The following is a 25514-nucleotide window of genomic DNA, read 5'->3' as shown; positions in this document are numbered from 1 at the left end:
ACAAACCCATGCCCGGTATGATTTAGAAAAGACGTGTATTAACGAAAAATGCGTATGGATGAAAATGTGAAGAGTCAATCACGGTTATTGGTAAAACGAAAATGAAATCTATACCAGCAACGGCTTTTTGTCAAAGAAAAATATACAAGGCCATGGGTCGGCGTAGCTTTTCCAGGCTAAGTCGACGAACTTTTTTCTTCCAGGATTGATTTACAAGGGCTTTGCGGGCAATTGGGTCAAAAGGACATTGTAACGCTTCTTCAAGGTGACGCGGTGTCGTGAGAACTTATCGTCAGGTGAGAAGCGAGCAGGATGAGCCGACTTTGTGATCTTGCCTTGTGGGGTGATTTTCTAAGAAAGCCAAAACAGAACATGACAATTAGTGGATCATTGGCTATATACATCATAGCCGACGGGATCATTCATACCTTGAGAGTATAGACTCGCTGGCCCTCGGCATCCAAAGTGTACATCAAATGCATGGCGAATAAATTGATATAGTTGGAGGGGCTGTTGACGGCCTCGAAGGCTCTGAAAAAGAAAAATTATTCGCGGTCACAAACAAGCCACGCTCACAAGCGAGCAGTCTGCCATGGACTTTTTTTTTTTTTTTTTTTCTCACTACCATAGTCAAATAGTCTTTTCACCAATGTCAGCTAAAGGTACAGACATTTATTTCACGAGTGTATGGACATGCAAGCTAGAACTTGATACTGATCGTTTTGAAATCAAAAGCAAAGAAATCCTTGGCTGAGCAACTCGCAGATCTAGACACCACTGCTCCAGCAGGTAACCACCATTCGATATCAAAAGTTACCACATATGCTCACCCAGTCTCATTAACACACTTTGAAACCTTTAATTCCAGATTTCGACCCGGAACAGTTTGACGATACTTTCCAAGACCAAGCTGGAGAAGACGACGAAGGTGACTTTAGTGAAGAAGATACCAATGCTCGAGGTCACTATGTCGCTGTTGGCAAGAGTGCTTTGCGCAAGTCGCAATTTTTAATGGAGGATCCAAAGTATGGCGGAAAGCGAAGCAATCGTAACGCTATCTTCAATGAAGAAGACGATCAAGAGATTTCTGAGGATGAAGTCGATCTCGATGAGGAAAGCGAAGACGACGAAGAAATTGATTCTGATGCTGGCGACGCTGAAGGTCAGCAAAGCAGTGATGACGATCAAGTGGATGGAGAGGAGTCCGAAGAGGGCGACTTTGAACAGACCGATTCGGAAGATGACGAAGTTACCAATCCCATCGAGAACGATGCTGAAGTCCAAGAAGAGTTGAAGAGATTGCGTGAAGAGGAAAAGAAAATGCTGTCAAACATGTCAAAATCTGCCAAATCTGACGTAGAGAAAGGTCAGCATGTCAAGCAGCAGTTGAACCTCTGGGATGGTTTCCTTGATACCCGTATTCGCATGCAAAAGGCCATGAACATTACCAATCAGCTTCCTCAGGTATGCAGAATGTCACATTGAAATCTACAGGTTACTACATCGGTACTAATACCATTCTTTTTTCAATATAGTATGATGTGTGGCCAGATTTTCTTATGAATGACACCGATGCCATTCCACATATTGAAGCATCGAAATCAAAGCTACGAACATTAATAGATTCTGTTATGGATTTGAGAATCGACTTAATTAGAGACAACAATGATTCCATTATCATACCAAAAGATGCTGCTCAATCCCGAAAGCGACATCTCGACGACGACGACGAGTATGTTGATAAATTATGGGAGGACATGTCACAATTGAATGAACTGTAAGTCAAACACTATCAGCATAAGTTTTGAGTTGTCGTTCCATATGCTTACGTCGATCTCCTAGCTTCACACCCTATCGCAATGCCACCGTTGAAAAGTGGGGTAGCAAGGTCCAAATTGCTTCTGGTATTCCTTTGAATAAGAAATTCAAAGCTTTTGATCAAGTAAGTGAATGGCTGGGTACATGACGAAGACGACGTAGTATCTGACTTGTACTCTACAGAGCATCATGACGCAAGTAAACTCTATATTGGGAGATGGTGATAGACTGGTGAAGCGAACACAATTAAGACGAACGGAAAATCGACCACTTGGAAAGGTATGTGGACCACAAGTTATCAACACTGGTGGTAACGGATGGTGTATAAAATTTTACTAACGTCACATCAAACTATCTTTTTTTCTAGGAACAACCTGAAGTCGACGAAGCAAAGGAGGTTGAAGTGGATGGACATCTTGCCGATCATGATGCAGAGATCTTTGATGACAACGATTTCTATCAACAACTTTTGAAGGAGCTCATCGAATCCAGAATGGTCGATACAGATGACCCGATTGCACTTGGTATGCGATGGGCTGCACTCAAGCAGAACAAGCAAAAGAAGAAGACGGTTGACACCAGAGCAAGTAAAGGAAGACGTCTTCGGTAAGTGCCTATTTTGCGGTGTATACAACGTTTGAAATCAGAGATCTCATCCATCTGCATTTTACTTAGTTATCATGTGCACGAAAAAATCCAAAACTTTATGGTGCCTATACCTGCTGGATCATGGCACGATGGGATGACAGACGAGTTGTATGCATCCTTGCTTGGTAGAAAGCAACGCGATTTGATGAATGAGGAGGAAGCACAAGAGGAGCAAGATGAACCAGAGAACGAGGATCACGAGATAGTGAACGGTGAAGCTGTTGATGGATTGCGAATCTTTGGATAAATGACACGATAGACTAGATGATATGGGGTGAACGCTTTGACTACCTACCCTTACTGAACCTCCATTTGTTTTTTTTAACTGTAAAACTGGAAAACCTTGTAATTAAATTGATCTAACTTTCCATATATCCCAAGTTGCTTACATTGCGTACCGTATATCCACATGAGGCTTCAATTGCTTTCAGGATGTAGTTTTGGCCAGTATAAAGGGAAATAGAGCACCATCAAGGTTCAAGTTTATACTGGCCTGACAGAACCTATGGTGCTGAATCTCGTAAAAGCCATGCACAATTTTTCATTGTCTCAATCATGCGGAGATATTTTTTCTCTCCTGCCTAAAATTTTTTTTTTTATGGGTACATCTCTAAATTTTATCACACAAACAGGGTGACGCAGCGCATTCGAGCGTGCAAAGGTAAACAGCAGGGTATCAGAGACGAATTCTCCTTGCACCGTTCGTTTTAAATTCGCAATGTCTGAAGTCGAAGAAGTCAACACCATTAAGCTCGCCACCGGTATGACCTATTTTTTACGCTTTTCTGTGCCATCTAACACGATAATCGCATCATGCTGACTCCTTTAATTCGCATACTTCTTTATCTTTTACCTGGGTTCATTGTTTTGGTTCATTCTGTTCCGCCTTATGCCAAATGCTATTGCACCGTATCGCCTTGTAAATAGCTGGTTTCGATGCTCGGTAAGATATAATGAACTTGTGAACCTTGTTTTTGTGACCTACGCACTCACATACCTTCCTATGCAGCTTCCCTAACACCAACCAGACCAAGCACTGCTGGCAAAACTATGTTGATTACCACAAGTGCGTCAACGCTCGTGGTGAGGAATTCGCTCCCTGCAAGCAATTCTTCCGCGCTTTCCACAGTCTCTGCCCTAACGAATGGGTAAGCCCAATGCATCCATTTTTACGCATTTTTGTATTTCATCATGGGCTAATATTTTTGATTGTTTATAGGTCAGCAAGTGGGACGAACAGCGCGAGAGCGGTAACAACCCCTCCAACTTTGACGTTTAAAAACCTGCGGGATAGTTGTCCATAGACTTTTTGTTAAAACCGATCATTTCAATTAAATGTTTTACTGCCATTTTTTTTCCACTTTGGAACCAGTTTATAAAGAGAAATTTGCGGGAAAGAAAAATGAATGGAGGTATGGTGTGGCCTGATAGCAGGAGAGAGCTGGATGTAATAAGACGAAGGAGGCCATAGAATTCGTTGCTCTGCGTGATGGGATCCGCGTTTGCCATAGGCGGGAGTACCTGCCGCATCCCAATCCTTTTTTTAGATCAGAGTTGTCTATTGGACGTTGGCGAAATCTAGTCAGAGAATGTGGTACACCCTCCCAATATCAAAAGGCAACCCACGGCAAGAAAGAAAAACATTAGAATAGAATAGATAGAGAAACTATAGCCAGATAGACAAGGCAGCGACCCAGCCTGGAAGTGGGTCTGTACCACAAGCACTGACTGATGTTTGAGCAAACAACAGTTTGTGTAGGAACGAAGACAAACAGAATTTGACTTGGTACTAAAGGGTGCGGGACCACCGTCCAATAGGCTAGGTGCGAAAATCATTATATAAAAACTATGAGTGCGAAAGTCACCTACAAAAACTATCTGTAAGTTCTTCCCTTCGTAAGTCCTTTTCGTAGTCTATAGCTCACCATCATACTTATGTTCAAGCTGCGGGTTCCAAGAACCCGTGCTTGTCTGCGCTCCGGTTCTCAGCGGGACTCTACCTTTACGGGGTAACGCTACCTCTACGGAGTAACGCTACTTCTACGGGGTTAAGTGCATCGTCGCAAAATATCGTAGTTGTTCTTTCTGCTGACTTGCCTTGCTTTACAAATGAATTCTGCTGATTCCCGCGACAAATGACATACCTTCATTGTGCATCACTTTCTTTCAATGTTAGATTATTTTTTAAAAAAACAAACGCAAAAAAGAAAATTATTTTTATCTGCGCAAATGATTATGAAAAATAAAAGGATTCTTGCAGCAATGACAGCGTCAACGTCTCCTTTCCTCTGTTTTGCACTTGTCTACACACAACTCGCTTCAGCTCACTCTTCATGCGTCTACTTTTGTGTGTGTTATTTTGCGTTGTCGCCGTTCATGCACAGCTTATTCAGTTTCAGCAACCCAACCTTGGAAAACTTGGTAACGGTGATACTGCCCTCCTTTCATGGACTGTTGTTGGACAACATGCTGGTACGTGACAAAACCGACTTTAGTAGCTAGGCTTACAAAGGGCATTTACTTATCAGCGTATCGAGTGGTCACACAGTCAACCCACCCTTGACAGACCATAATTACCCTTCGTCTTTGACACTGTTCTACTCATGGACCAAGAATAGCGACCCCAGCGCAACCTTTCAAATACAGGCATCAAGTGGCCTTAGCGCTCGCCCAAGCGCTAATCCAGCTCGCAACTTGACTCATACCTCCACCTGGAAGCTACCCAACTGCAGATTGTTTTACCGATACCCTCCGGATGAATACACTTTTTCATTCATCGCTCAACCTGTGTACCCTTCAACCCGTAGCAATACCACAAGTCCTGGCGTCGAGCCCATTCGAATCCAAGTATTCATGCAAAACAACATTGCCACTTTCCCAAAGTGCTAGAGATCGTTGACACATTGAATAAAGTATATTTTGAGGGTTGGCCCCAATGACTTCTGTGACACTATCGTGAAGGCTAAAGCATTACTGGCCACGTGACTCTAATCAGCACAGCAGGGCATGCGGTGTTCCCACCCCCATATTATAACTTTAACACTCTTCTGCCCCACGTACGCTTCTTTTCCTTCTTTCCTTGTCTATCATCATGTCTGCCGATACACTACAACACCACCTTGTACAGCCCTATAAATCACTTGCCAATAAAGCATCCGAAGAATACAAGCGAAACTATGAAGAATGGCAACCTATTGTCGCTGAACTCCACGAGCGACTTGAGGAAGCGACGGCCGAAGGCAAAGAAAAGCACATCAAGCTACACAAAAAGCGTGGACAGCTTCTTGGTAGGATTATATTTTAGTCACTTCGAAACCAGTGCGTTACTGACTGATTTTCGTTCACTTTCAGCTCGTGAGCGTGTCGACCTCCTTCTTGACGAAGATTCGCCCTTCTTGGAATTGTGTCAGCTTGCTGGATATGGACAAGACGACATGACGCTAGGTGGTTCGATCGTTGGTGGTATTGGTCTAGTCTGGTAAGTTTGAAGACGATCCTTACATATGACAACCCATGAAAAATTCGAGAGAGTAATTCCAACCCCGTCCATAGTGGCATCGAGTGCATGGTCATTGCCAGTGTCCCCACTCTTGCAGGTGGCTCTATGAATGAGACATCCGTACTCAAAGGTGGTCGACTTGCCCAAATTATTCATGAGAACGGTTTACCTGTGATCAACCTGACGCAGTCGGTAAGCAAGCGCTGGAACACAGTGAGAAGCATGTGACACTTCAGCGGACCACTGACCCAACAATACAATCTTTAGGGTGGAGCCAACTTGGAGCAACAATTCAAAGTGTTTCATAGAGGTGGAGGCGGCTTCCGCAATCAAGCTATCTTGTAAGTAAAAGACATTCAAGGGGAAAAGGAAATCTTAAGTACATTCCATTATGCTGAGGATGCTAACCAAATCTCCATCAGATCGAAGAGTGGTGTTCCGTCGTGTTGCGTTGTGTTTGGAAGTTCAACAGCTGGAGGTGCTTACACGCCTGGCATGAGTGACTGTGTCATCATGGTAAAGAAGCAGGCTCAAGTATTTCTGGGTGGACCTCCTCTTGTGCAAATGGCCACTGGAGAGGTAACGGATGCTGAGAGTCTTGGAGGAGCTGATATGCACTCTCGCATTTCCGGTGTGAGTGATCAGCTTGCGGTGGATGAGTTAGACGCCATTCGAAAGGCCAGGGAATGGGTATCCAATTTGAATTGGACTAAGGTTGGACAGCTGCCTCGACGCCATCTGCTAAGCAATTTCGAAGAACCACTCTATCCTGCTGAAGACATTCTCGGGGTTGCCTCTGCCAACATTCGTGTACCATTTGATGCCATGGAAGTCATTGCTCGCCTTGTGGACGGATCCCGCTTCACTGCATTCAAGCCTCTCTATGGCGTCAATTTGATAACTGGCTGGGCCTTCATCCATGGCATTCCTGTTGGTATCATTGCCAATAACAACGTACTGTTCACCGCCGAGAGTAACAAGGCAACGCAATTCATTCAGCTGTGTAACATGAAGTAAGTTGAGCTAGGTGAAGGAGGAAAGTGTCATCAGGGCAGTGTGAATTGGTTTAAGCTGAACGCATTTTGACTAGACACACACCGTTGGTGTTTTTGCAAAATATCACTGGGTTCATGGTTGGCAAGCGGTATGAAGAAGACGGTATTATCAAGGCTGGAGCCAGATTCATCAATGCTGTCAGTAACTCCACTGTGCCCGCCATTACCATCATGATGGGCGCCTCATACGGAGCTGGTAATTATGCTATGTGTGGACGATCCTATAACCCGAGGTAAAGCAGATTTGAATGACCGAACGAAGCTGAGGCCAGAGCACTCAATGTCACACGTCTCGTCACAACCATTAGATTCTTATTCTCCTGGCCAAACTCCAAGTGCTCCGTCATGGGTCCCGAACAGCTTACGGGTGTGCTGGATCTAGTGATGCGCCAAGCTGCCAAAAGGTGAGTACCGGTCTTGCTGAGTCGATGTTTGAACTGCACTGAGCTGACTGTCGGTAAATCATTTAGAGCTGGTATTGAGATCGACGAAGAAGTGGCCTCAACTCGAAAACAAATGTTCCAGTCGTTGGTAGAGAGTGAATCTGATGTGTATTACACTTCAGCCCGCATGTTGGACGACGGTATCATTGATCCTCGTGATACTCGTAGTGTGCTTGGATTCTGCCTCTCTGTGGTTTATAACAAGGAAGTCAAAGGAGGCAATCTATATGGTGTTAGTCGCATGTAGACGATCAGGGTAGATTAGAGAAAGCAAAGGATGCTATATATTTGTATTTATCTGATGAAAGAAACCCCATAATATACTGTGTAGATTGTTGTTCAGTTCACGCCACCACTCGGTCAATTGTGTGGGAGATGATATGGAAAAAATATCCGTTTAATTAAGCCACCAAAATGTTTCCCATGCAGTTTTTTTTTTCAGATACTGTAGTTTGCAGTACATCAAGTACGTTTTTTTGTATTAATATATTCACAAGGCCAATGAAAGATGATAAAAATGAAATAATAACAATGATGAGTAAAAAAAGAAGACTTCAGTAAAAGAGAGATAATGGTTGAGATAAACGAAAGATGATAAAAAAAAAATTTCAGAACAAAAACAAAAAAAAAATATGGTTCGTTATATCCGAGTGGTCAGGGCCTTGTGAGCCTCAATCAACTGTTGTTCAAGGCTATGAATGCGTTGCTCAGCAGCAAGAGCCTTGGCTTCCAAACCAGCCTTCTCACTATCGAGAACAGCGGAACGAAGCAACAATTGAGAGTTCATACGCTCCAAATCAGCAACGCGGGACTCCAAAGATTCCATACGCATAACCTTCTTCAATCGAGAGCGACGAGCGGCATCGGTGTTCTTTTGTCGCTTGACAGCAGCGTCATCCATATCCCCATCCGTCACCACTGAAGCGGCGCGCTTCTTGGTAGGCTTGGGCAGGGCAGCAGGGGTGGTTTGAGGGGTGAGGGGATGGTGTTGCAGCTGAGAGCCAAGAGAGCTCAATATAGCTTGCTGTTGAAGATCAGCAAACATATCCATGGAAGGATCGACCTCAGGAGAGTAGGTCTCGAGCTTGACTTGGGGGGTAGGCATAGCCGACATCACAGTAGTGGCAGGCGAGGGCTGGCCAGACAAGTCATCGAACAAAGGAGAGGCATAGCCATTATGTTGCGAGAACATAAGAACATCCGATTTAGCAGTGGGGGAGGTCAAAAAGACATCCAAAGGAGTAGCAATCTCTGGGCTAGAGGTAACGGAAGAGTCCGAGGACAGGAGACCAGTCTTGGTCAGATCCTCCGCCAACCACTCATCCAAAAGGGAGTGGGCATCTCCAGCCGAAGCAGAGGGAACGTCCGGGACAAGGGACTCAAAGATCTGTTGGAATACGTCGTGTTGCGAGATCATTTCAGTGGGTTTCTTGGTCGAAAGCTGGGTAGCAGTAGTAGTAAGAGTAGAGGCCATTAAAGGTAAAGGCAATAAGGTTCTTGGATTTCAAAATTTAGCAGGGTTTTCGCTTGAGTTTAGACAATGGTTGTCGTTTGAGCTTTTCGCATCGGGACAATGGAAGGGAGGCCATGTTGGGCTTCGGTTTCGTAGAAAAGGGCGGGGGGGGGTTGGGTTTGTTGTTATAAAAAATCTTCTTGTTTAAATTTTAATCGAAAACGTACGGGGGAGTACGAGCACTTTAAGCGAGGGGGGAAGCCATGTTCACGTAGTAGAATAGAAAAAAGGCAGTATGTTATGAGTAAGTAAAGAAGAAGATGCTGCGGAATGTGGGCCAGCCAGAACCCAGCTTTTATAAAAAGAAAAAAGATTTTACATCAGAGGGGTGTACACCAGGGCACAAGTTTTTATTGGCTGTTCGATGACTCACCATCAAAAAAGCCAGCAGCCAAATTGAGTCTCCGTACCCACGGCAATGGGAGAATTATTAATATTGTATAGGGGAATTCAAGCTATACCGTGTAATTATAAAGTATGAGCATATAATTTACCTTCGGCTCAGTTGACCGCACACCTTTCAAGCAAAGAAGCTTTTTGTCCTTTTGCTTTTGCAAGATAGGTGCCATGACATGTTTCAAACTTGTATGCCAGCTTAGCTTATCTCTCCTGCGTAGCTGGATTTAATAATTTTTTTTTTTCATTTTTATTATTTACTAGTTTTTAAAGCACAGTTCAGAGATCTTCTTTCAAGGTCTACTTTGTGTGCAGTGGGATGTGTACAGGAGTGGGCCAAAGGCAAGAAATTTTAGTATACAGTATTTTCTTTGGCTTGAAAGGTGGGGAACCCTTGTGCTCAATAGCAAAACAGGTCCGGGCGTGCGGAGATATGGAGTTCCCGTCGGCCATGTTGACTGCAGCTCAGCACCAGACATTCGTCTCGTCGATCGATATCGGCGTCATCACAACAGTAGCCGCTAGCTTGGGTATTCTTTGTTCGACAATCACGGCACACCATGACATTGCAAGCAGGGCATAAGTGTTCTCCCCACCAACTGTAGCAGGATGGCGCTTGACAGTGCCAGACTCGTCCCTTGCACTGGCTACATGGTCGAGACAGCGGAGTTGCTGTCGCATGGCATCGAGAGCACTTCGCATTAGGGATAATGGGTTTAGAACTTTGTGTGATAGTTCTCAACTGTTTATCAATGGTATAGAACGCATCGTCCCATTCTCGATGGATCGGCATCTTCCAGTCGCCAAGATATACGTATTGTAAATGATGGTGGCGCATGACACTATTCTCCAACACGGAAGCTAGTTCGGGCAACTTGATGTTTCGACAGTACCGGCAATTCAATGATCGAAGGTTGCTAAAGCTGGTCAGAGCCATGATCACCGCATGAACAGTGATAAGGGAGGCAAATTCGAAATCCACATGAACGATGTTTCGCCGGTGTTGCTCTGTCATGCTATCTATAAGATGAGCAAAGTACCGATCTGTCACGAGGTGACTTGTGGACAACCCAGAGAGGATGACTGTATTGGTCTGGGAAATTTTTTGAAGTTGAAGGGCATACAACGCTTTACAGGTTCTTGAGAGATGCAATCGATCAAATGGTGATAGGCCTGAGCAAATCGCCAGAATGATATCATATGGTAGTATCGAGAGGTTCAGCATGGTGAGAAAGGCGATGCTGGGTGGCAAGGCGAGCAGCAACAAACCCTGGTTGCGTATATAAAAAAGTGCCTGCACTCCACACCCTTGGAAGAAGAAAGAGAAAAGGAATACAAAGCAACTGAGCATGGATATTGATGTGAGGGACAGAAAGATAAATGAAAAAACGGGAGCGAATCTTTCCCGCGTGGCCAAGGAAGCGACTATGATTGGCTTCTTCAAGCCCTATTGTCGCCTGTAAAATTATTGTGATCCCTCATGCTCACCCAAATGAGCATGGCTGGCGCGTGTGTATTGCAGTGCAATCTCATAGCAGTGGACGACGACGACAAATAATTGCATTCATCAACAATGTCCAGTGGTATCTTGACCCCTTTGGCAGCCGCCGATTGCCAATGGCCCTGAAAAACACACAATCCCAGAAGACCCCTAAACTCCACCCGGGAAAACCATTTGTCGTTTCATAAAACACACTGGTGTTTCCATCCAGGCAAAATTTCTGACAGACATTCCACAAATATCCAAAACATTCACAACAAAACAAATAGGCGCGTGACGTAAATACTATTTTCTTTAATATGAATGGGAAAAAAAACAAGAGAGACTGTGTATTTAGGTCGATCTGTAACATGCTAGCTAAAGAGGAGGGAGGGAGAGGGTTTTGGACTATGAGAGAAAAGAGATAATTTTGTAACAGGCAAAGGGGAGGGATTGGATACATTGGGGGTATATGCAACACGCGATATAATTGGGCAAAAAAGTCCAAATGGATCAGTTTCGTGTTTTCACTGTGAGGGTGTTTTCGTTGTCTGGGAGGTCAGCGTTTGCGGGGTATCTTTGTTGGAGAGTCAATGGAGTTGCGAGTTCGACGAGTTCGCTTAGCAGTCGGTGTCAGGTTGGACATAGCTCTCTTTCGTTTCTTGGGTTTAGCTGACTCTAGCTGATCTTCGTCGTCAACAGCTTGTTCATCGTCTTCTTCATCCGAGTCTGGCACTTCTGGCATCAATAACGAGCCATCACTAGGGAATTCCAAAAGAGAAGGGGCAACGGTGGACGCCTGTAGGCTAGCTACTGGCATGTTGGGAGAGGTCCTTGGTAGGTTGGTAGATCGCTTCATAGGTTCAATGGCTTCAGTTCGCTCATACTGTCCGAAAAGAGAAAAAAAGGGGGAAAGAACGAGACAAATCGAGGTTAAAAAAAAGTTGGGAGACGATCGCCCATGCTAGGCTAAAAAAAATTACCTTATTCATGGCGGGTTGGTCCATGGATTGATGGGCAATCTCAATGAATGAACGCATTTTATGTTCGAAAGCCTCTAGATTATATTTCTGAGCCAGTTGTTCAAAGTGAGAACGCAAATCATCCTTGACATCCAGGAACTAAAACAGTGAAGGGTTGACGAAATGAAAATTAGTGAGATACTGCGTGGATCAAGTTTTTTTTTTTTGAATGCTTGATCAATGAGGGACACACATGGATGAATCCAAATTCATTTCCGTTGCATGGTATCGCCATCATAAGCTTTTCTGAACACGCTGCTTGAACCCTAGTACTCACCTCTTGCTCGCGCTCTCGCAATTTCTTTGCAAACAAATAAATGGTCCGAGTCTTTGGAAATAACAAGTGGTGATCGGCAGCCTTGACAGATAGCCAATCTTCTTCGTCATCTTCATCGTCAGCATCTTCATCGTCGTCATCATCATCGTCATTACCATCTTCATCCACATCTCCATATGAAAAGATCTCGAAAATAAATTCCAAGCCATGTCCTCCATCGCAGAGATACGATTCGATAGCAGCTTGAGTGAGGAGTTCTAAAAAGAGGTCGTACCAGGTGGCCGGCATGCCTCCGCCAATAACCTTTTCGCCAGCGACCACCAATGGTTCAGCACTTTCTTCTGAGCGATCCAACGTTCTTCGTAACATGCTGGCGCTTGTCTTGAGGAAAGATGGGATAGCGTCAATTAGGCCAGCGGATGGAGGGCTAGCCAGGGTCATTCGACGACGCGAAGTTCGGTCTCCTGAAGCAATAATCGTGCCAGCGCGACCTTCAAGTTTTTGTGGTTGTGGAGCCATCTTGGAGCGACAGGACATACATGGTTGCTTTCTGTGACGTCTGCAGAACATGGGAGCAATAGGCGCAGCAAACATGTGTTGTCGCTTGTTCATTAAGTCAGAGGGTGGTGACTGGTCAGCTTGCGACCATGGCTCTGGATGTTTTCGTTGTTTGGTGGTAGGTACGATACTGGAATCGAATCGGCCAAAAACAAAATTAGTCAATTGACATAGGTAAATGCGTTGCTTAAGGTCGCCATCGAATTGAAGAGGGATTTTGGATTGTGAGGTGGACTTGACACCTTGAGGGATAGAAAATTTAATATTAGTATGCCATTATAATTATGCCTGCTATTCCGAACCCACTCAAGTGACTCCTAAAAAAATTGCACTGTAACAAATTTTTTTTTCCTGCTTGTGTGGCCATAAAGTCGGGTTGTAATTTACACTCCGTTCTTACCGTGTATGATGGACTCTACTGCAATATGGTCTTTATTGGCTCGGATGCCTGCATCGGTCCATCGCTTGATAGAGTCTTCATCCTCTTGTGTATTAAGACCAATATCGGCTTGGCGGAGCCGCGATTGAATGGAAATGAATAGTAGATAGTCGAGAATAAGCCGGTTGGTGCTCGGCGTGGACGAAGTCTCGGTGTTCTTTACGTTCAAAGGGGCAAAGAGATACCCTAGACTAGGTCGACGATGCTGAGCTGCCACTGACAAGGTGCTTTTTGCAAGTGGCAGAGGGTGCTTGACGTCTGGAGCCGCCGAAGTCTGCATAGGAGGCTAAAGGTAAGATTGTGTGGAAAGAAGATAAGGTTTGCTGTGGAAGGCGATAAGGCAGTAGTAGCAAAACAAAAAAGTGAGAGATGTAAAAGAGAAAGAGAAAGCGATACTGCCTTCTCGCGAAAAACAGAAAAAGGGCAGGGCGATAAGGCGAATGGAAGAAGAATGTAAAGAAGAAAAGGAGTGATGATTGTGCCAGCCTAAGCAACAGAGATAGTAGTCTAAAAAAACTACCCTGTCATTCATGGTATCGGAACCGTGTGTGTGTGCGTAAAGAGGGAGAACTGAGGGCCCGGTGGCTTCCAAGCCAATCATTTTCCCGACCTCACCTAAAGCTCAGGTGCCTTATGCTATCAAAACAGGGGAGAGAGTGGAAAATGATGCTCCTTGACAATCATCCAAACCCCCCGTCTTTTCCGTATCTCACTTTGATGGCCAAGATAACGGCAGCACACTCAAAGCCTTACCGCTGCAACGTGGCCCCAAAGGAACCATGTGATATCCAGTTTGTGCTTGATGAGCCCATTTTGGGCCATACCTTCACCCGATATGCTTATCCAATCAGAAATTTCCCCTGGCGATAATGGGTCAAGTTTTGGCGTGGATTGAAACTCTTTACGCCCAAGTAGCTACGCTGCCTGGTCAAAACGTAAAGGTAGCAGACACCATACGCGCGCATATAAAGTCTCCCATCATGTCGGCAATTTTTTTTTCTGGTTTTAACACTAATTCTATGGGTTACTGTAAACGTTGTGGTGACTTGAATACCAGCGCGAAGTGCAGAAAATGCGGTGGTCCAGTTATGTGTAGGTTCCTTCTCTCCCCCCAAAAAAGATTTTTCTGTCACACATCACGGCAGTGAAATTTACCGTACTGACTATTGCCTTGCAGCCCGTACGTTGCATCATACCGGAGACCAACCTGTGGTTGACCGTTGGAAGTCCCGGTAAGTCAGCTTGTCCCATGTGGAATGAGATGGAAAGTAGGACGAGAAAAAAATAATAATAACTAATTAAAACTCCTTCAAGGTACATGGATAGCATCAACGGTTCGGAAAAGCTGAATGTAGACTCACCCAGTGTCCTCAGCACAAAAGGATCGTTATCGATGCCAACGAAAAACATCAATTATTTCCACCAACTTCGCCGTAACGCTCATACCACTGCTATTAGTCCTATGCCTATAACCTCAAAATCAACTCGCCCTCAACCATTCGTGGCTTCCACATGGTCCGATACCACCGGTGGTGACTGCAAGCACTGTGAACGAAAGATTGTCGATCGCAGTCTCACCCTTAGCACAGGAGCTACGTATCATCCCGGTTGTCTATTATGCCAGCAATGCAGCAAGGTGGTGACTGATAACGCATTCACCCTGCTTGATAGCAAAGTCTATCACCATCAGGTGGGGTGCTTAACTTGACTGCGGAACTAAATGACAGCATCCTTAACTTAATTTTTTTTTTCTTTAGTGTGCGCCAACAAGAGCTCATCATTGTAACAAATGCAGCCAACCCTTTCAGAATGTGTATCTAAATGTCAATCATGCCAAATACCATGTTGAGGTGAGTCGGTGGTTTCCTCGCAGTTAGATATAGACTGTTATCTCGAGTGATACCCGTATTGGAGGATAGACTGAAATTAACCTAATCATTCATTTGGCACACCATCTCTTTCTTATCATGGCTAGTGCTTTGGATGTACGAGCTGTAGAAAAGCACTACCTCCGTCATGTTTGTATATGGAAATGGCCAAGTCACCGTATTGCAAATCTTGCGCCGGGAATAAATTTGCCGACGATGGCAGCGCCACAATGAAAGTCGTGCCACTGCCTGTATCGATTATGCCACCCGTCATTTCAAGTGACGACGTCAAACCTTCCTCTCTTTTTACCTCTCGAGCACGACCCCTCCCTCGATTTGGCGGATCCAAAACCTGCCCGGCATGTCATCAAACCATCAATTTACTTGAAGAGAAAAATGGCCCTATGGCCTCCAAATGGCACAAAAAATGCCTAAAGTGCGAAGCTTGCAGCAAAGCACTCGATTCTTCGGCCATTATGAAAGACAATGGCAAATTCACCTCATTGGTATGCCGGTCATGTCACGTAAGACGCCATATTTATTAATTTTCGTGCCATGGTGAGATTTCTTTGCTAATGACAGAGAATTGCAGTATAATCGAGTGGAACCTACCAGCCAGCAAAAAGTAGGCCAAATGGTCTGAATGCCCAGCATTTTTTCGCAGTTCTGGCGCAAATGTCCGCTGACCACGTGTTTCGTCTGGGCCCAATTCAGTCTTGGCCTTTCTGTAAAAAGTTACCTGAGCCATTTTTATTATTTCTCTACCTTTTCTCCATTAAAACAGTTCTAAAACCTGTCCACACCACCAATCTTCTGAAGCATTTACTTGAAAATTCTATGACTGACTACATTCAATGTCGATGGGGTGATTGTACCCAAACCTACGACGATCCAGAACAGCTCTATGTTCATCTCACCAACGACCACGTCGGTCGCAAGTCTACCAATAACTTGTGCCTCACTTGCAACTGGGGTAGCTGCTCTGTTGTCACTGTCAAGCGAGATCATATTACTAGCCATCTTCGAGTGCACATACCGCTGAAACGTATGGTTTGACTTTTTTTGTCTTTTTTTAAAATAGACTACTTTCGATCGAACACTCACCTATGATGTGATCAAAACACCTACTAACCTATTGTTCTTCTCTTCTATTATAGCTCATAATTGTGAGGTAGGCATCTTTTCCATTCTATTATTTTTTAGTCACTGTCTTTTCTTCCTGCGGATTTACCCTTTTTCTCATGTGCGGAGATGCACTCCTTTGGCTTGGCTTGGCAAAATTTCTAATACATTTTTTATTGGCTATTCTTAGATTTGCCAAAAGTCGTTCAAGCGGCCTCAGGATCTGAAAAAGCACGAAAAGACGCATACACAAGAACACCAAGGTATCACATTGTTTTCTTGTCCTTTTCTTGGCATACATATGGCTTGCTAATTCGGTTTTATTCTACAGCAACCTTGCGAAGCAGGCAAAACACTGCCCGCGCTACCCGTGCAAACCATCATCCCCTTACACCACCACAGAACCCATACTCCAGTCGATCTCCTTCTGTCGTTTCTGACGGCTCTTACAGCACCAGTGGGCCATTGTCGCCTCCACATAGCATGACTTCAGACGGAGGTAAGCCAATGGCGGATTTTAAAAAATTACACGGTTATTGACAGAAAGACTCCTATATTGACCTGCATACACATTGTCACAAATTTAGGTTATTCCCCTTCGTCAGATGCTCAGAGCACATTCTCAAAGTTTGGTACATTCGATGTCGTTAGCGATGACACTCCATACAGCTCTGCTTATTCAAACCGAGACTTTGGTGGTGATGATATGATGGAAGACTCCCAGATCAACGTTATGGGCGGTGGACAATTTGGAGACAATGCTTTGGACGAATTATTTACTGATGTCTTACGGAATCAAAAGTTGAGTCCTGAATACGATACAGGTGAGTTTACAATTCATTGTATATGTTGGTATCTGTTTTCTTTTTTTATCTCCTCTGTTTATTAACCCATCTATCGCAGATATGGCCGATCGCCTCAACACACTCGCCACTTTTGTCGATAATGGCAACCTTAATGCTCAGTTGGAGAGCCCCGAAGAATTGGATCAAATGCAGCGCTGGTTACAGAATCTTTCCAATAATATCAACATGAGCAACACTTATAATGGAGCTATTAGCAATGCTTCATCTCCCAGCAACGGAGCTTCATTGCAATACCCCACCCCTTTCACTATGGATGATAAGTCCACTTACATGACCTCCGAAGCTGACATGCAAGCGGTTTATCCTCAGCCAATGATGGATGATGGTTCCTTCATGTACCAAACGGCCAATGCATTATACCCTGCCACCAACGATATGTATGTCCGCTCCCAGATGCCACCCCAGTACCCCATGGCCAATATGCAACAGTATGAACAATCTCCCTATGCTGTTAATGGTAATGTTGGTAATCGACAGCATTACATGGCTGCTCCATCCATCTCGACCAACTATTGGGGTGGTCCAACTTACCAGACCACACAAAACTTTACATCCGCCAATGGAGCGTCTCCCAAACCATCGGATGCCGTCGATTTTGAGACCAAGAACAAACGTCCTTCAGTAGGTGCACCTAGTAGCCCATCCGAGAAGTTGGTGGTAGATGATGACATGCCACGAATTAAGAAGGAAGAGATGACAGATCATGAAAATAAGAAGCAAATGGTCAGTATGCTGAATGTGTTCAGCAGCCCTGATAGCGTGGTTGAATCCAGCAGCTGTCAAAAGCCAACGACCACCTTCGACAAGGTTGATGAGAAGGCTGCAGTGCCAGAGGTCAAGATTGAGAAGCCGGTAAAGGAGAAAAAGGAGAACGACATTATGACACTTCTTTCCAGCGATATTTCTGGCCTGTCAATAAAGGAAACCGATGCGAAATCACCTTATGCGGACCTGAGCGAATCACTATGCGAACAACCACCTGTGGCTACAACAACAGCCAGCCAATCTAAGCCAGTCCTGGACCAACAAGCACGACAAAAGCATTACGAAATCGTCCAACGTCTTAGCGAAGCTTTGCAAGCTATGTCTCAAGATCAGCAATATGCAAACAATGCTAAACGGGTTGCAGGAATATTAGATAGTCCAGCAACCAGGATTCTGAGATCTAGAATTCCAGCAACTGGTAATAGCATCAATAACAGTGATTAAAGGCTCAGAGTCGATGGAGAGAAACCCCCGCTTGATTTCTCTTTGATCGGCCAATGCTTGTATTACATCTGGTTTTTTTTTTTCTTTCTTGTTTTCATCCTCCCCATCATGTCATCTGTAAAGCTATTCCTTTCTTTTTGTTATATTTGATTTGACCCTCTATAAAACATTCAAAATAAAAGGGCCCAATTCCAAAAGGGCAATGATTTCGCGTGTCTCTGTGCAACGGGATTATGAATGGCTGAAATCATGACGATTTTTTTTGGGACACTATTTTTTTTTTTAAAAAGGTTGGCACTCTCCTTCTTCCCTTCCTTTTCTCTCTTTATCATTTTATGACAGACGACCGCTCACCACGTCGCCGAAGATCCATGCCAACCTTACGCAAATCACCCAGTAGTCGATTCAACAAGCCTGCCAAAGGCTCCCCCTCCACCACCCTAGAGAAACCCAGCCTGATCCTATGCGATGCCACCAAACTAGTTCCTGGATCACTGTAAGTTGAGTTTTGCGTCAGGCGGTCAGCCACTTTCCGTGTTCTGACACCTTGTTCCTCAGGTACCTGTTCAAAACTCATTTTGTCAAACTCGTCCTGTTTGAAAAATACGAAGATGAGATGTGTCAGTTCTCGATGCTTCGTAAGTATATACTTCACCCCCTTTTTTGCTTCTCCATGTTTCCTATGCTATCCTACGCTTGACAACGCGGGCGGGCGTTCCTGGGTCCCTTCCTCCTGATGTCACACAAAGATATCAAATTTATTTATTATTATTATTTTTTTGGGTCCGTCTAGGCGAGAACGAAGAACCTATGCGGTGGTCTGAAGCCAGGTGAGTGGATTGCGTGGTGGCTTTTTAGATGGACTTTCATAAACTGAGCGCATGGCTTTTAGGTATTTCCTGGGAGACTTTTCAGTATACGAAGCTTTTGATACCAATGGTAATCCACCTATCGAGGTGTGCGAACAGGTAAGGTGCCTCCAAAAAAAAAAAAAATCAAAAAAAAAAAGTCAGGGTAGTAAGCCCATATGTACGGAGAACATCACCTTATTAACTGACCAACCAATGGGTCGACTAGTTGGAGTGGACAGTGCCCAAGAACTGGTTTGACTGCTTTGCGCTGGCTCGCGAGCGTCAGCGTCATTGGTTTCAGCAACTCAACGGTGGAGTCACCATCTCTCCACCGGCGCGTTCTAGTTCGTTGAGGAGAAAGCCTGTGGTCGTCGGCGCCGTCCCAGACGTTCCACCTATACCCGACCATATCAAGGAGGGCGACCATCGATACTCCTACCGATCAAGCATGTCCTCCTTGAGCGACCTAGATAGCAGTGTGAGACGACAGGCATTTGCAAAGGGTGTAGTGCGCAACCCCACTGTGTTCCACATGAATGGATCCGACAAGCAGCTTGAAGTTATTCATTAAACGCAGAATAGAACTCCCCAATTTTGCCGCTACAAGATTCCCCCCTGTTTTCTTTTTTCTTCTAATTTTGGCTTCCTATCTCTCGAATCCACCAGTTTATACACCTACTCAGCATACAGATCCATCAGACTTTATACAAATATACATATATTGAATTGTTTTTTACTATTTATTTTTTGAAGGGTCTTTAGGGATGGCCAAACATGGTTTACGCCATGTGGTGTGTTCTATAAGTCGTCGCCGCACTGTGTAGATCGCCAGATCGATTCGCTAGCTGGTATATCGATGGCGATTCTTCTTTGTAGTTCTTTTAATCGACTGGCAGCAGGTGGACCATCATTCCATATTTCTTCGGATGCATCCAGTCGAGGCACTCCAACCTGTTCGACGGTGAAGCCTGCGCTGACCGATCCATATAGGGCGGCTTCAATGATATCTTTGTTCTGGAGATACCCATACTGAACGGGGGGTTAAAAATTTCCATTGTCGTGAAGATAAAAGTGGAATGAGGTACTTACACAAAATCCACCGCAAAACGCATTGCCTGCTCCAGTCACATCCTTGATGCGATGGAGGTCAGGGGGCGCTTGCCAATAGGCAGGAACACACCAGCTGGGAGTATCTTTGCGGCGTACCACTGCACCACGCTTCCCCGCGCGAATAGCCACGCATCCTTGCTCACGTTGACCCACCCCTGCTTGTACAAATTGTTCGGCGAGGTACGCCAAAGCAGCCGAGGCATTTCCTAACTCTGACTCCAGTTTGTCCATCGATGTCCCTAACACCGCTGCAGCCTCTTCGTGATTTGGTGATACTATATCTACCATCTTCATGGTCTCTTGAAACTCGCCCCATTTCTAGCATTGTCAGGATTGAGTGCACATAGCTAAACCAAAACAAATAAAAAACTTAAAAGCATGCTGCGTTCAAATACATACCTCTGGAAGGCAATCCCAAGGAAGAGGCTCCCACATAAACATAGTATCGGGTATATCTTGGGAAGACACATTAAATTGATCAGCATACTTTGCTTGAAGAGTGTGCCATTCCTCCACAATGTCATGGGCTCTAGCCGCTGAGCAGATGAGATGTACGATTTGGGCGGACAGCAGCCATTTAGGAGGGAAGTCGCGCGGGAAAATCCGAATGACTGGATGGATATATTCAAAGTCTCTACGAAACAAAAAGTCAATTTTACTCGCACATGTCGACACGCACGTTAAGGGGGTTGGCCTACCGGTGATCATCAGCGCTGAATGTGTTTAGGCCGCGCGGGGTGTGCAAGTCAGGGTGGTCTTGGTTGTGCAGTGTTATATCCAGTCGGTCGAGCTCATGCTGGATATCCGGCACAAAGTCAAACCCGCGTTGAACAGTGTAGCCTATCTGCTGCGACTGAGGTGGAGCCAGCCAAACGCGAGCCCCTATGCATGGCATTGATTAGCGATAACAGCATGCCTTATCGTCCATTCACAAACAACCTACCATAGATGGCGAACACGCCAGCACCGCCCAACACATCCGTCTGTCGCGAGCCATCTTCCCAGTGGATATCGTCAATGATGAGGGATCCACATGATAAGAGGATTGGGTCGTGTGCAGGTGGCATGACCTGGAATGGTAGAAACTGAAATCAACCAGGAATCTGATATTTTGTTTTTTATTTTTGGCTTCCTTGGAATACAGCTAAATTGAGTTTCTTCTTAATACTCAAGGTCTGGCAGACCTTTTGCACAAACGCATCATCACTCCTTCACACAAAGGGTACAGAAAATTTTCAATTTAATGTGGTGCGCGGTTATTGTATAGTGAGAGGAGGAGCCAAACCAAGTTGGCGGACGTGGATACAATAATTGAATCGCATCAAACGCTAACTACAGTACTAGAAGGAAAACACGTTACTATTCAGAAGAAGAAGAATGAAATTTTTTTAAAAAAAAGAAATAAAATAGGACAAATCCACCCTCCATCCGCAAGCTTTTTACGTTATAACATGTACAAAAAATAGGAGAGCGAACCACCCAAGGAAAACAGTGTTGGAGTTGTCGATATTTTTTTGTTTTTTTTACGTGTGCTGGGGAGCATTCAAAGTGCCTTGAAGACGGCGGACGAATTCGCGAGACATGAGTGGGATTTCCAAGGTAAGAAGACTCCAAAGGGTCAAGGCACTGACGACGCCAGTGACAGCCAGCATCAAAGTGTTTCCAAAGTATTGTCCAAGACCCATTTCTTCAGCATACTCTTGGCCAGCTTGGCTCTGCAACAGTTTAGCAAGGAACAAACCGAGATAAATGAGGTTGAGAAGACGCCAGTCGAAACCGTTAAATTCCATCACGGCAAGAATCACCAAGAAGAGAGGGATGGTGGTGGTGTAAGAGGTCAAATCGTGGACAGCTTGTGTGAGAGATTGATACAAGCTCAAGTTATGCTGCTTTTCCAATTGGATATGGCGCTGTTCAGTAGCGGTGGTTCCAGTGTGCGTGGTAGTGGTCTTACTAACAACGGTACCTAGTGAAAAGTCAAGTTTAGTATGGGACCCATTCCCCAGTCAAATCAAAATGTATACTTACGTGTCACTCTCTTGCCACGTCGACCATTGACATCAATAGCACTGTCGGTTCGAGCAGGTCTCTGGGAGTCGCTGTCACTGGTCTCACCGAGATATTCGGCAGTCTCGATGAGGGCGTCAGGAGCATACATGGCTTTCATGTATTCCATAGTACCGTCGCCAACCCAAACCTTGGCTTCCTTTCTCTTGGACCACACACGAATAGCCAAATAGGCAAACCATATGGCAAACAAAGCTCCCCACGCGGTGGCCACAGGTGCGTATTGATCCCCAGGGTGAACGCGTTCACCAAAGGCACCGATGGCATTGACAGAGGAGTCCACGAAGTTTTCAATTTCGTGCGTGGCCTGGTGGTAAACGCCATGGACTCGGTCATAGACACCTTCAGCCTTATCATGGATTTTACCATAGGCTTGATGAATGTCGCCCTTAGCTTTGCTCTTGGTTTGACCCCATTTCTTATTGGCCTTGTTCTTGGCTTCGTCCTTAACCTCACGAAGTGAGCTAAGAGCTGAGGACCAGGCTTCGTCGACCTTGTTATCAGCCGATTCGAAGGCTTCACTGGCTTTCTGAGAGAGCTTCTTGGCATCGGTGGAAATGTTATCTTGAATAGCCTTGATCTTCTCATTGGCCAAGTGCTTCTTTTCTTCCAACTTGTCGGGAGCGGCCGAGCGGTATTCCTTGAGAGCTTGTTCGGCTTCGTAAAGCTTGATGCGAGAGTCACGGATGAATTGGTCATAGTCCTTCTTGACGGAATTCAAAGCATCATTTCTTCGCTTGCGAGCAATGTGAACGGTATCATCACGCAAATGGTTGTATTCACCCTTGAGTTTACCAGCATTGAAAATAGCCTTATCAAAGTCGGAACGTAATCGCTTATCCAACTTGTTGTACTTGTTTTCAATGTCAACGTATTGCAGAGCAAGCTTCTTGTTAATGTTATTGATGGCTTCATGAATGTGCAATTTAAGATGGTGATCGCTGGGCCTTTCAAAGGCATCAGCAATATCATGGGCGGCATGCTTGAAACCATGGTCGACATCGTCAACTGTCTTGTCCCAGTCAGAACGAAGTTCATGGACCAACTTGTCAGTGCTGTCACGAGCACCCTGAGACCAGTCAGCGACAGCTGAGCGAACCTTTTCGGCTTCATCCCGAGCGTCTTGCGGAAGACCAAGGATAGCTTGCTCAATTCGGTTCTTGCGATCAAGAGCCGACTGCTTCAAGGCTTCAGCAGTGTCTTCGACGCTGCGCCATTGATTACGTCGATCATCAATTACATCACGGATGGAAAACCATGAATCTTCATTGTTCACGCCGTGATCCGATCTCTTGGAGGTCTCCAAATCTTCCTTGACCTTATCGACCTTGGTTTGAATATCACTCTTGATGGAGAACAAATAGTTGGCCAAATCTTGGGCTTTTCCAACTAGTTTTTGAGCTTGACCTTGGAGAGAGTCAGTGGCATCTCTGCGAGCTTGGGCAGCAGCTTCCACGTTCTCATGGGCTTGATGCACCTTGTGCTCTGCACCCTCCTTGACATGTCTCCAAGCGTCTTCAGAGTCTCGCTTGACCTTGTCTTGGGCTGCCTTGGCACGATTGGTAGCGGCTCCTTCGGTATCTTTAACAGCAGTAGCAAAATCTGTCTTCAAAGTGGATGCATCGTCGCCCACTTTGACCCATGCCTCTTTAACATTGTTATTCTTCGTCATAGAGTATTAAAAAAAGCCTAGGGATGCATAAATACAATGGCGCGGCAATCGCGTGAAGCAAGCGTCAGTAGGCGCGTCGAAGCGTGATATTATATTTATTCAACGTCTTTGTTACCTTTTTGTAGCGTTTGTTCGGGTGAAATGCCGTGGTGTGGGGGGATCGATTAAATGTAGGAGCGAAGTAAAAAAGTGAAGCGTAGCTGTAAAGTCGACAGGGTTACATCATGGTTGCGGTGGTTTTTTTTTGTGTCATTTTTTTTTCGCTGCGTCGGCATTTCAATATCAGCGTTGCAGCCAAGCTCCATGTCAAGCAATGGCGCCAACGTGCTGCTAGTAGGCCAACTGTATCAAGACTTTATACTTCATGTGGATGAGTTTCCTGCTGAGGATGCAAAAAAGCGTGCCAGCAAACTCGAGATTCGATCGGGAGGCAATTGCGGAAACACGCTGATGGTTCTGAGCCAGCTACCCAGCGTCCAAACCTGGTGTATGACTTCCCTTGGACCCAAGGAAGAAGCAGGGTAGGACCAATTTATTTGTTTTTGGGGAGCGTTATTTTGAATGATTCTGATAGAGGCTCTGCCAACTCATAAGGAGTCTGCTGCTGGGATTGGAAAATCAAGGTGTCCATACTAGCACCTGTGTCTTTCATGACCATGGCGTGAACCCGTCAAGCTATGTGATCCATGCGGCCAATACGGGTACTAGAACCATCATAAGTTATAACGAGTGAGGATTTTTTTCTTGTCCATTCAAATCAGATCGTCTCACTTTTATATTAACAAACCGATCTCCCCATTTTCATTTAACAGAGCTCAAGATATTACACTAAGTGATTTCCAGCAAAAGGTGGAAACGGCCATGTCAGATACCAAGCAGCATTTCACGTGGGTGCACTTTGAAGGCCGAAACATAGATAATGCTGTCCAGCAAATCGATTGGATGCACAACAAGGCCATAAAAGAGAATTGGCGTGATCGGTTGACCATCTCTGTCGAATTGGAAAAGCCCGACCGAGAAAACATTGATACCTTTCTGGATAAAGGCGATGTGGTTTTTTTTTCAAAGCTGTTTGCAGAGAAGAGAGGGTTTAGCGATGCTCCATCGTTCTTAAAGGCATACAGCACACGATGCCGGCCAAAGTAAGTAGTGCGTATTGTCAATTCAGTTATCGGTAGGAAGATGTATAACAACCATTGTACCTACTAGATCGATTCTGTTTTGTACATGGGGAGCACAAGGCGCCACATGTTTACAACGAGCAACCAACCAAATATTGTCTGCACCAGCTTTAAACATTGATCAGGTTGTTGATACGGTTGGAGCGGGAGATACCTTCACTGCCGGTGTCATATATGGACTGAGTCATGGATTCAATGTTTTGGATGTGCTCACGTTTTCTTGCGAGCTGGCAGGGCGCAAGGTAGCTCAGACGGGATTTGATCAACTTAAACAGCAACTGGATGCTAGGTGGAACAAGGCGCTTGATGAAAGTCATCATAGAGCCTTTACATAAAGACGGGTGGCTAATAAAGTTATCGGAATACCATAGTACTTGCAATGTTGACAGTCACACGGCTGAGCTTTCTTTTTTTTTTTTT

At 45.0% G+C, this 25514-nt stretch overlaps 15 protein-coding genes across 15 annotated transcripts; 9 read left to right on the top strand and 6 right to left on the bottom strand.

The window, feature by feature from the left end:
• Positions 1-94: 94 nt before the first annotated feature.
• Positions 95-602, bottom strand: K450DRAFT_243584 (uncharacterized protein). Its single transcript, XM_051589447.1, has 2 exons — positions 429-602; positions 95-351 (listed from the first exon to the last, which is right to left on the bottom strand). The coding sequence occupies exons 1-2, from the start codon at positions 480-482 to the stop codon at positions 211-213; spliced, it is 195 nt and encodes a 64-aa protein (XP_051444046.1). The 5' UTR covers positions 483-602; the 3' UTR covers positions 95-210.
• Positions 603-611: 9 nt separating this feature from the next.
• K450DRAFT_243581 (uncharacterized protein) lies at positions 612-2876 on the top strand. Its single transcript, XM_051589446.1, has 8 exons — positions 612-662; positions 736-789; positions 869-1464; positions 1536-1777; positions 1843-1942; positions 2002-2097; positions 2186-2424; positions 2494-2876. The coding sequence occupies exons 1-8, from the start codon at positions 650-652 to the stop codon at positions 2711-2713; spliced, it is 1560 nt and encodes a 519-aa protein (XP_051444045.1). The 5' UTR covers positions 612-649; the 3' UTR covers positions 2714-2876.
• A 1-nt stretch (position 2877) lies between these two features.
• Positions 2878-3910, top strand: K450DRAFT_243573 (uncharacterized protein). Its single transcript, XM_051589445.1, has 4 exons — positions 2878-3227; positions 3394-3409; positions 3476-3614; positions 3686-3910. The coding sequence occupies exons 1-4, from the start codon at positions 3185-3187 to the stop codon at positions 3743-3745; spliced, it is 258 nt and encodes an 85-aa protein (XP_051444044.1). The 5' UTR covers positions 2878-3184; the 3' UTR covers positions 3746-3910.
• Positions 3911-4799: 889 nt separating this feature from the next.
• On the top strand, positions 4800-5355 carry K450DRAFT_272273 (uncharacterized protein; the record flags this gene model as incomplete). The annotated part of the gene is made up of 2 exons (XM_051593046.1): positions 4800-4938; positions 5015-5355. The coding sequence occupies 2 exons, from the start codon at positions 4800-4802 to the stop codon at positions 5353-5355; spliced, it is 480 nt and encodes a 159-aa protein (XP_051444043.1).
• Positions 5264-7812, top strand: K450DRAFT_243562 (uncharacterized protein). Its single transcript, XM_051589444.1, has 8 exons — positions 5264-5753; positions 5818-5944; positions 6019-6157; positions 6233-6306; positions 6388-6978; positions 7056-7253; positions 7329-7424; positions 7491-7812. Exons 1-8 carry the CDS (start codon positions 5558-5560, stop codon positions 7708-7710), a joined length of 1641 nt encoding a protein of 546 aa, XP_051444042.1. The 5' UTR covers positions 5264-5557; the 3' UTR covers positions 7711-7812.
• Positions 7813-7827: 15 nt separating this feature from the next.
• Positions 7828-9253, bottom strand: K450DRAFT_243558 (uncharacterized protein). The gene has a single exon (XM_051589443.1). It carries the CDS (start codon positions 8935-8937, stop codon positions 8104-8106), a length of 834 nt encoding a protein of 277 aa, XP_051444041.1. The 5' UTR covers positions 8938-9253; the 3' UTR covers positions 7828-8103.
• Positions 9254-9493: 240 nt separating this feature from the next.
• K450DRAFT_243557 (uncharacterized protein) lies at positions 9494-10922 on the bottom strand. The gene has a single exon (XM_051589442.1). It carries the CDS (start codon positions 10721-10723, stop codon positions 9773-9775), a length of 951 nt encoding a protein of 316 aa, XP_051444040.1. The 5' UTR covers positions 10724-10922; the 3' UTR covers positions 9494-9772.
• A 217-nt stretch (positions 10923-11139) lies between these two features.
• On the bottom strand, positions 11140-13806 carry K450DRAFT_243554 (uncharacterized protein). Its single transcript, XM_051589441.1, has 4 exons — positions 13110-13806; positions 12152-12951; positions 11836-11973; positions 11140-11738 (listed from the first exon to the last, which is right to left on the bottom strand). The coding sequence occupies exons 1-4, from the start codon at positions 13426-13428 to the stop codon at positions 11412-11414; spliced, it is 1584 nt and encodes a 527-aa protein (XP_051444039.1). The 5' UTR covers positions 13429-13806; the 3' UTR covers positions 11140-11411.
• Position 13807: 1 nt separating this feature from the next.
• On the top strand, positions 13808-15749 carry K450DRAFT_243546 (uncharacterized protein). Its single transcript, XM_051589440.1, has 6 exons — positions 13808-14240; positions 14326-14380; positions 14463-14838; positions 14906-14998; positions 15124-15522; positions 15609-15749. The coding sequence occupies exons 1-6, from the start codon at positions 14018-14020 to the stop codon at positions 15657-15659; spliced, it is 1197 nt and encodes a 398-aa protein (XP_051444038.1). The 5' UTR covers positions 13808-14017; the 3' UTR covers positions 15660-15749.
• Positions 15750-15916: 167 nt separating this feature from the next.
• K450DRAFT_161006 (uncharacterized protein) lies at positions 15917-16385 on the top strand (the record flags this gene model as incomplete). Its single annotated transcript, XM_051584013.1, has 3 exons — positions 15917-16061; positions 16174-16187; positions 16329-16385. Coding segments are annotated over 3 exons (216 nt in total), but the record flags the coding sequence as incomplete, so codon positions are not given.
• Positions 16231-18298, top strand: K450DRAFT_243543 (uncharacterized protein). Its single transcript, XM_051589439.1, has 4 exons — positions 16231-16401; positions 16470-16637; positions 16726-16962; positions 17042-18298. The coding sequence occupies exons 2-4, from the start codon at positions 16622-16624 to the stop codon at positions 18211-18213; spliced, it is 1425 nt and encodes a 474-aa protein (XP_051444036.1). The 5' UTR covers positions 16231-16401; positions 16470-16621; the 3' UTR covers positions 18214-18298.
• Positions 18299-18516: 218 nt separating this feature from the next.
• K450DRAFT_243539 (uncharacterized protein) lies at positions 18517-19777 on the top strand. Its single transcript, XM_051589438.1, has 5 exons — positions 18517-18709; positions 18772-18851; positions 19007-19043; positions 19106-19181; positions 19291-19777. The coding sequence occupies exons 1-5, from the start codon at positions 18549-18551 to the stop codon at positions 19633-19635; spliced, it is 699 nt and encodes a 232-aa protein (XP_051444035.1). The 5' UTR covers positions 18517-18548; the 3' UTR covers positions 19636-19777.
• A 1-nt stretch (position 19778) lies between these two features.
• K450DRAFT_243530 (uncharacterized protein) lies at positions 19779-21469 on the bottom strand. Its single transcript, XM_051589437.1, has 5 exons — positions 21118-21469; positions 20873-21056; positions 20574-20808; positions 20154-20492; positions 19779-20093 (listed from the first exon to the last, which is right to left on the bottom strand). The coding sequence occupies exons 1-5, from the start codon at positions 21239-21241 to the stop codon at positions 19863-19865; spliced, it is 1113 nt and encodes a 370-aa protein (XP_051444034.1). The 5' UTR covers positions 21242-21469; the 3' UTR covers positions 19779-19862.
• Positions 21470-22074: 605 nt separating this feature from the next.
• Positions 22075-24128, bottom strand: K450DRAFT_243524 (uncharacterized protein). Its single transcript, XM_051589436.1, has 2 exons — positions 24029-24128; positions 22075-23930 (listed from the first exon to the last, which is right to left on the bottom strand). Exon 2 carries the CDS (start codon positions 23911-23913, stop codon positions 22186-22188), a length of 1728 nt encoding a protein of 575 aa, XP_051444033.1. The 5' UTR covers positions 23914-23930; positions 24029-24128; the 3' UTR covers positions 22075-22185.
• A 54-nt stretch (positions 24129-24182) lies between these two features.
• K450DRAFT_243519 (uncharacterized protein) lies at positions 24183-25497 on the top strand. Its single transcript, XM_051589435.1, has 4 exons — positions 24183-24434; positions 24508-24642; positions 24726-25055; positions 25123-25497. The coding sequence occupies exons 1-4, from the start codon at positions 24217-24219 to the stop codon at positions 25427-25429; spliced, it is 990 nt and encodes a 329-aa protein (XP_051444032.1). The 5' UTR covers positions 24183-24216; the 3' UTR covers positions 25430-25497.
• The last annotated feature ends 17 nt before the right edge of the window (positions 25498-25514 follow it).

The sequence above is a fragment of the Umbelopsis ramanniana genome, assembly GCF_025399195.1.
Source record: "Umbelopsis ramanniana AG unplaced genomic scaffold K450scaffold_32, whole genome shotgun sequence".
NCBI classification, from domain to species: Eukaryota; Fungi; Mucoromycota; class Umbelopsidomycetes; order Umbelopsidales; family Umbelopsidaceae; genus Umbelopsis; species Umbelopsis ramanniana.
The sequence above is the reverse complement of the archived record's forward strand: the minus strand, read 5'-3'. Positions and strand labels throughout refer to the sequence as shown.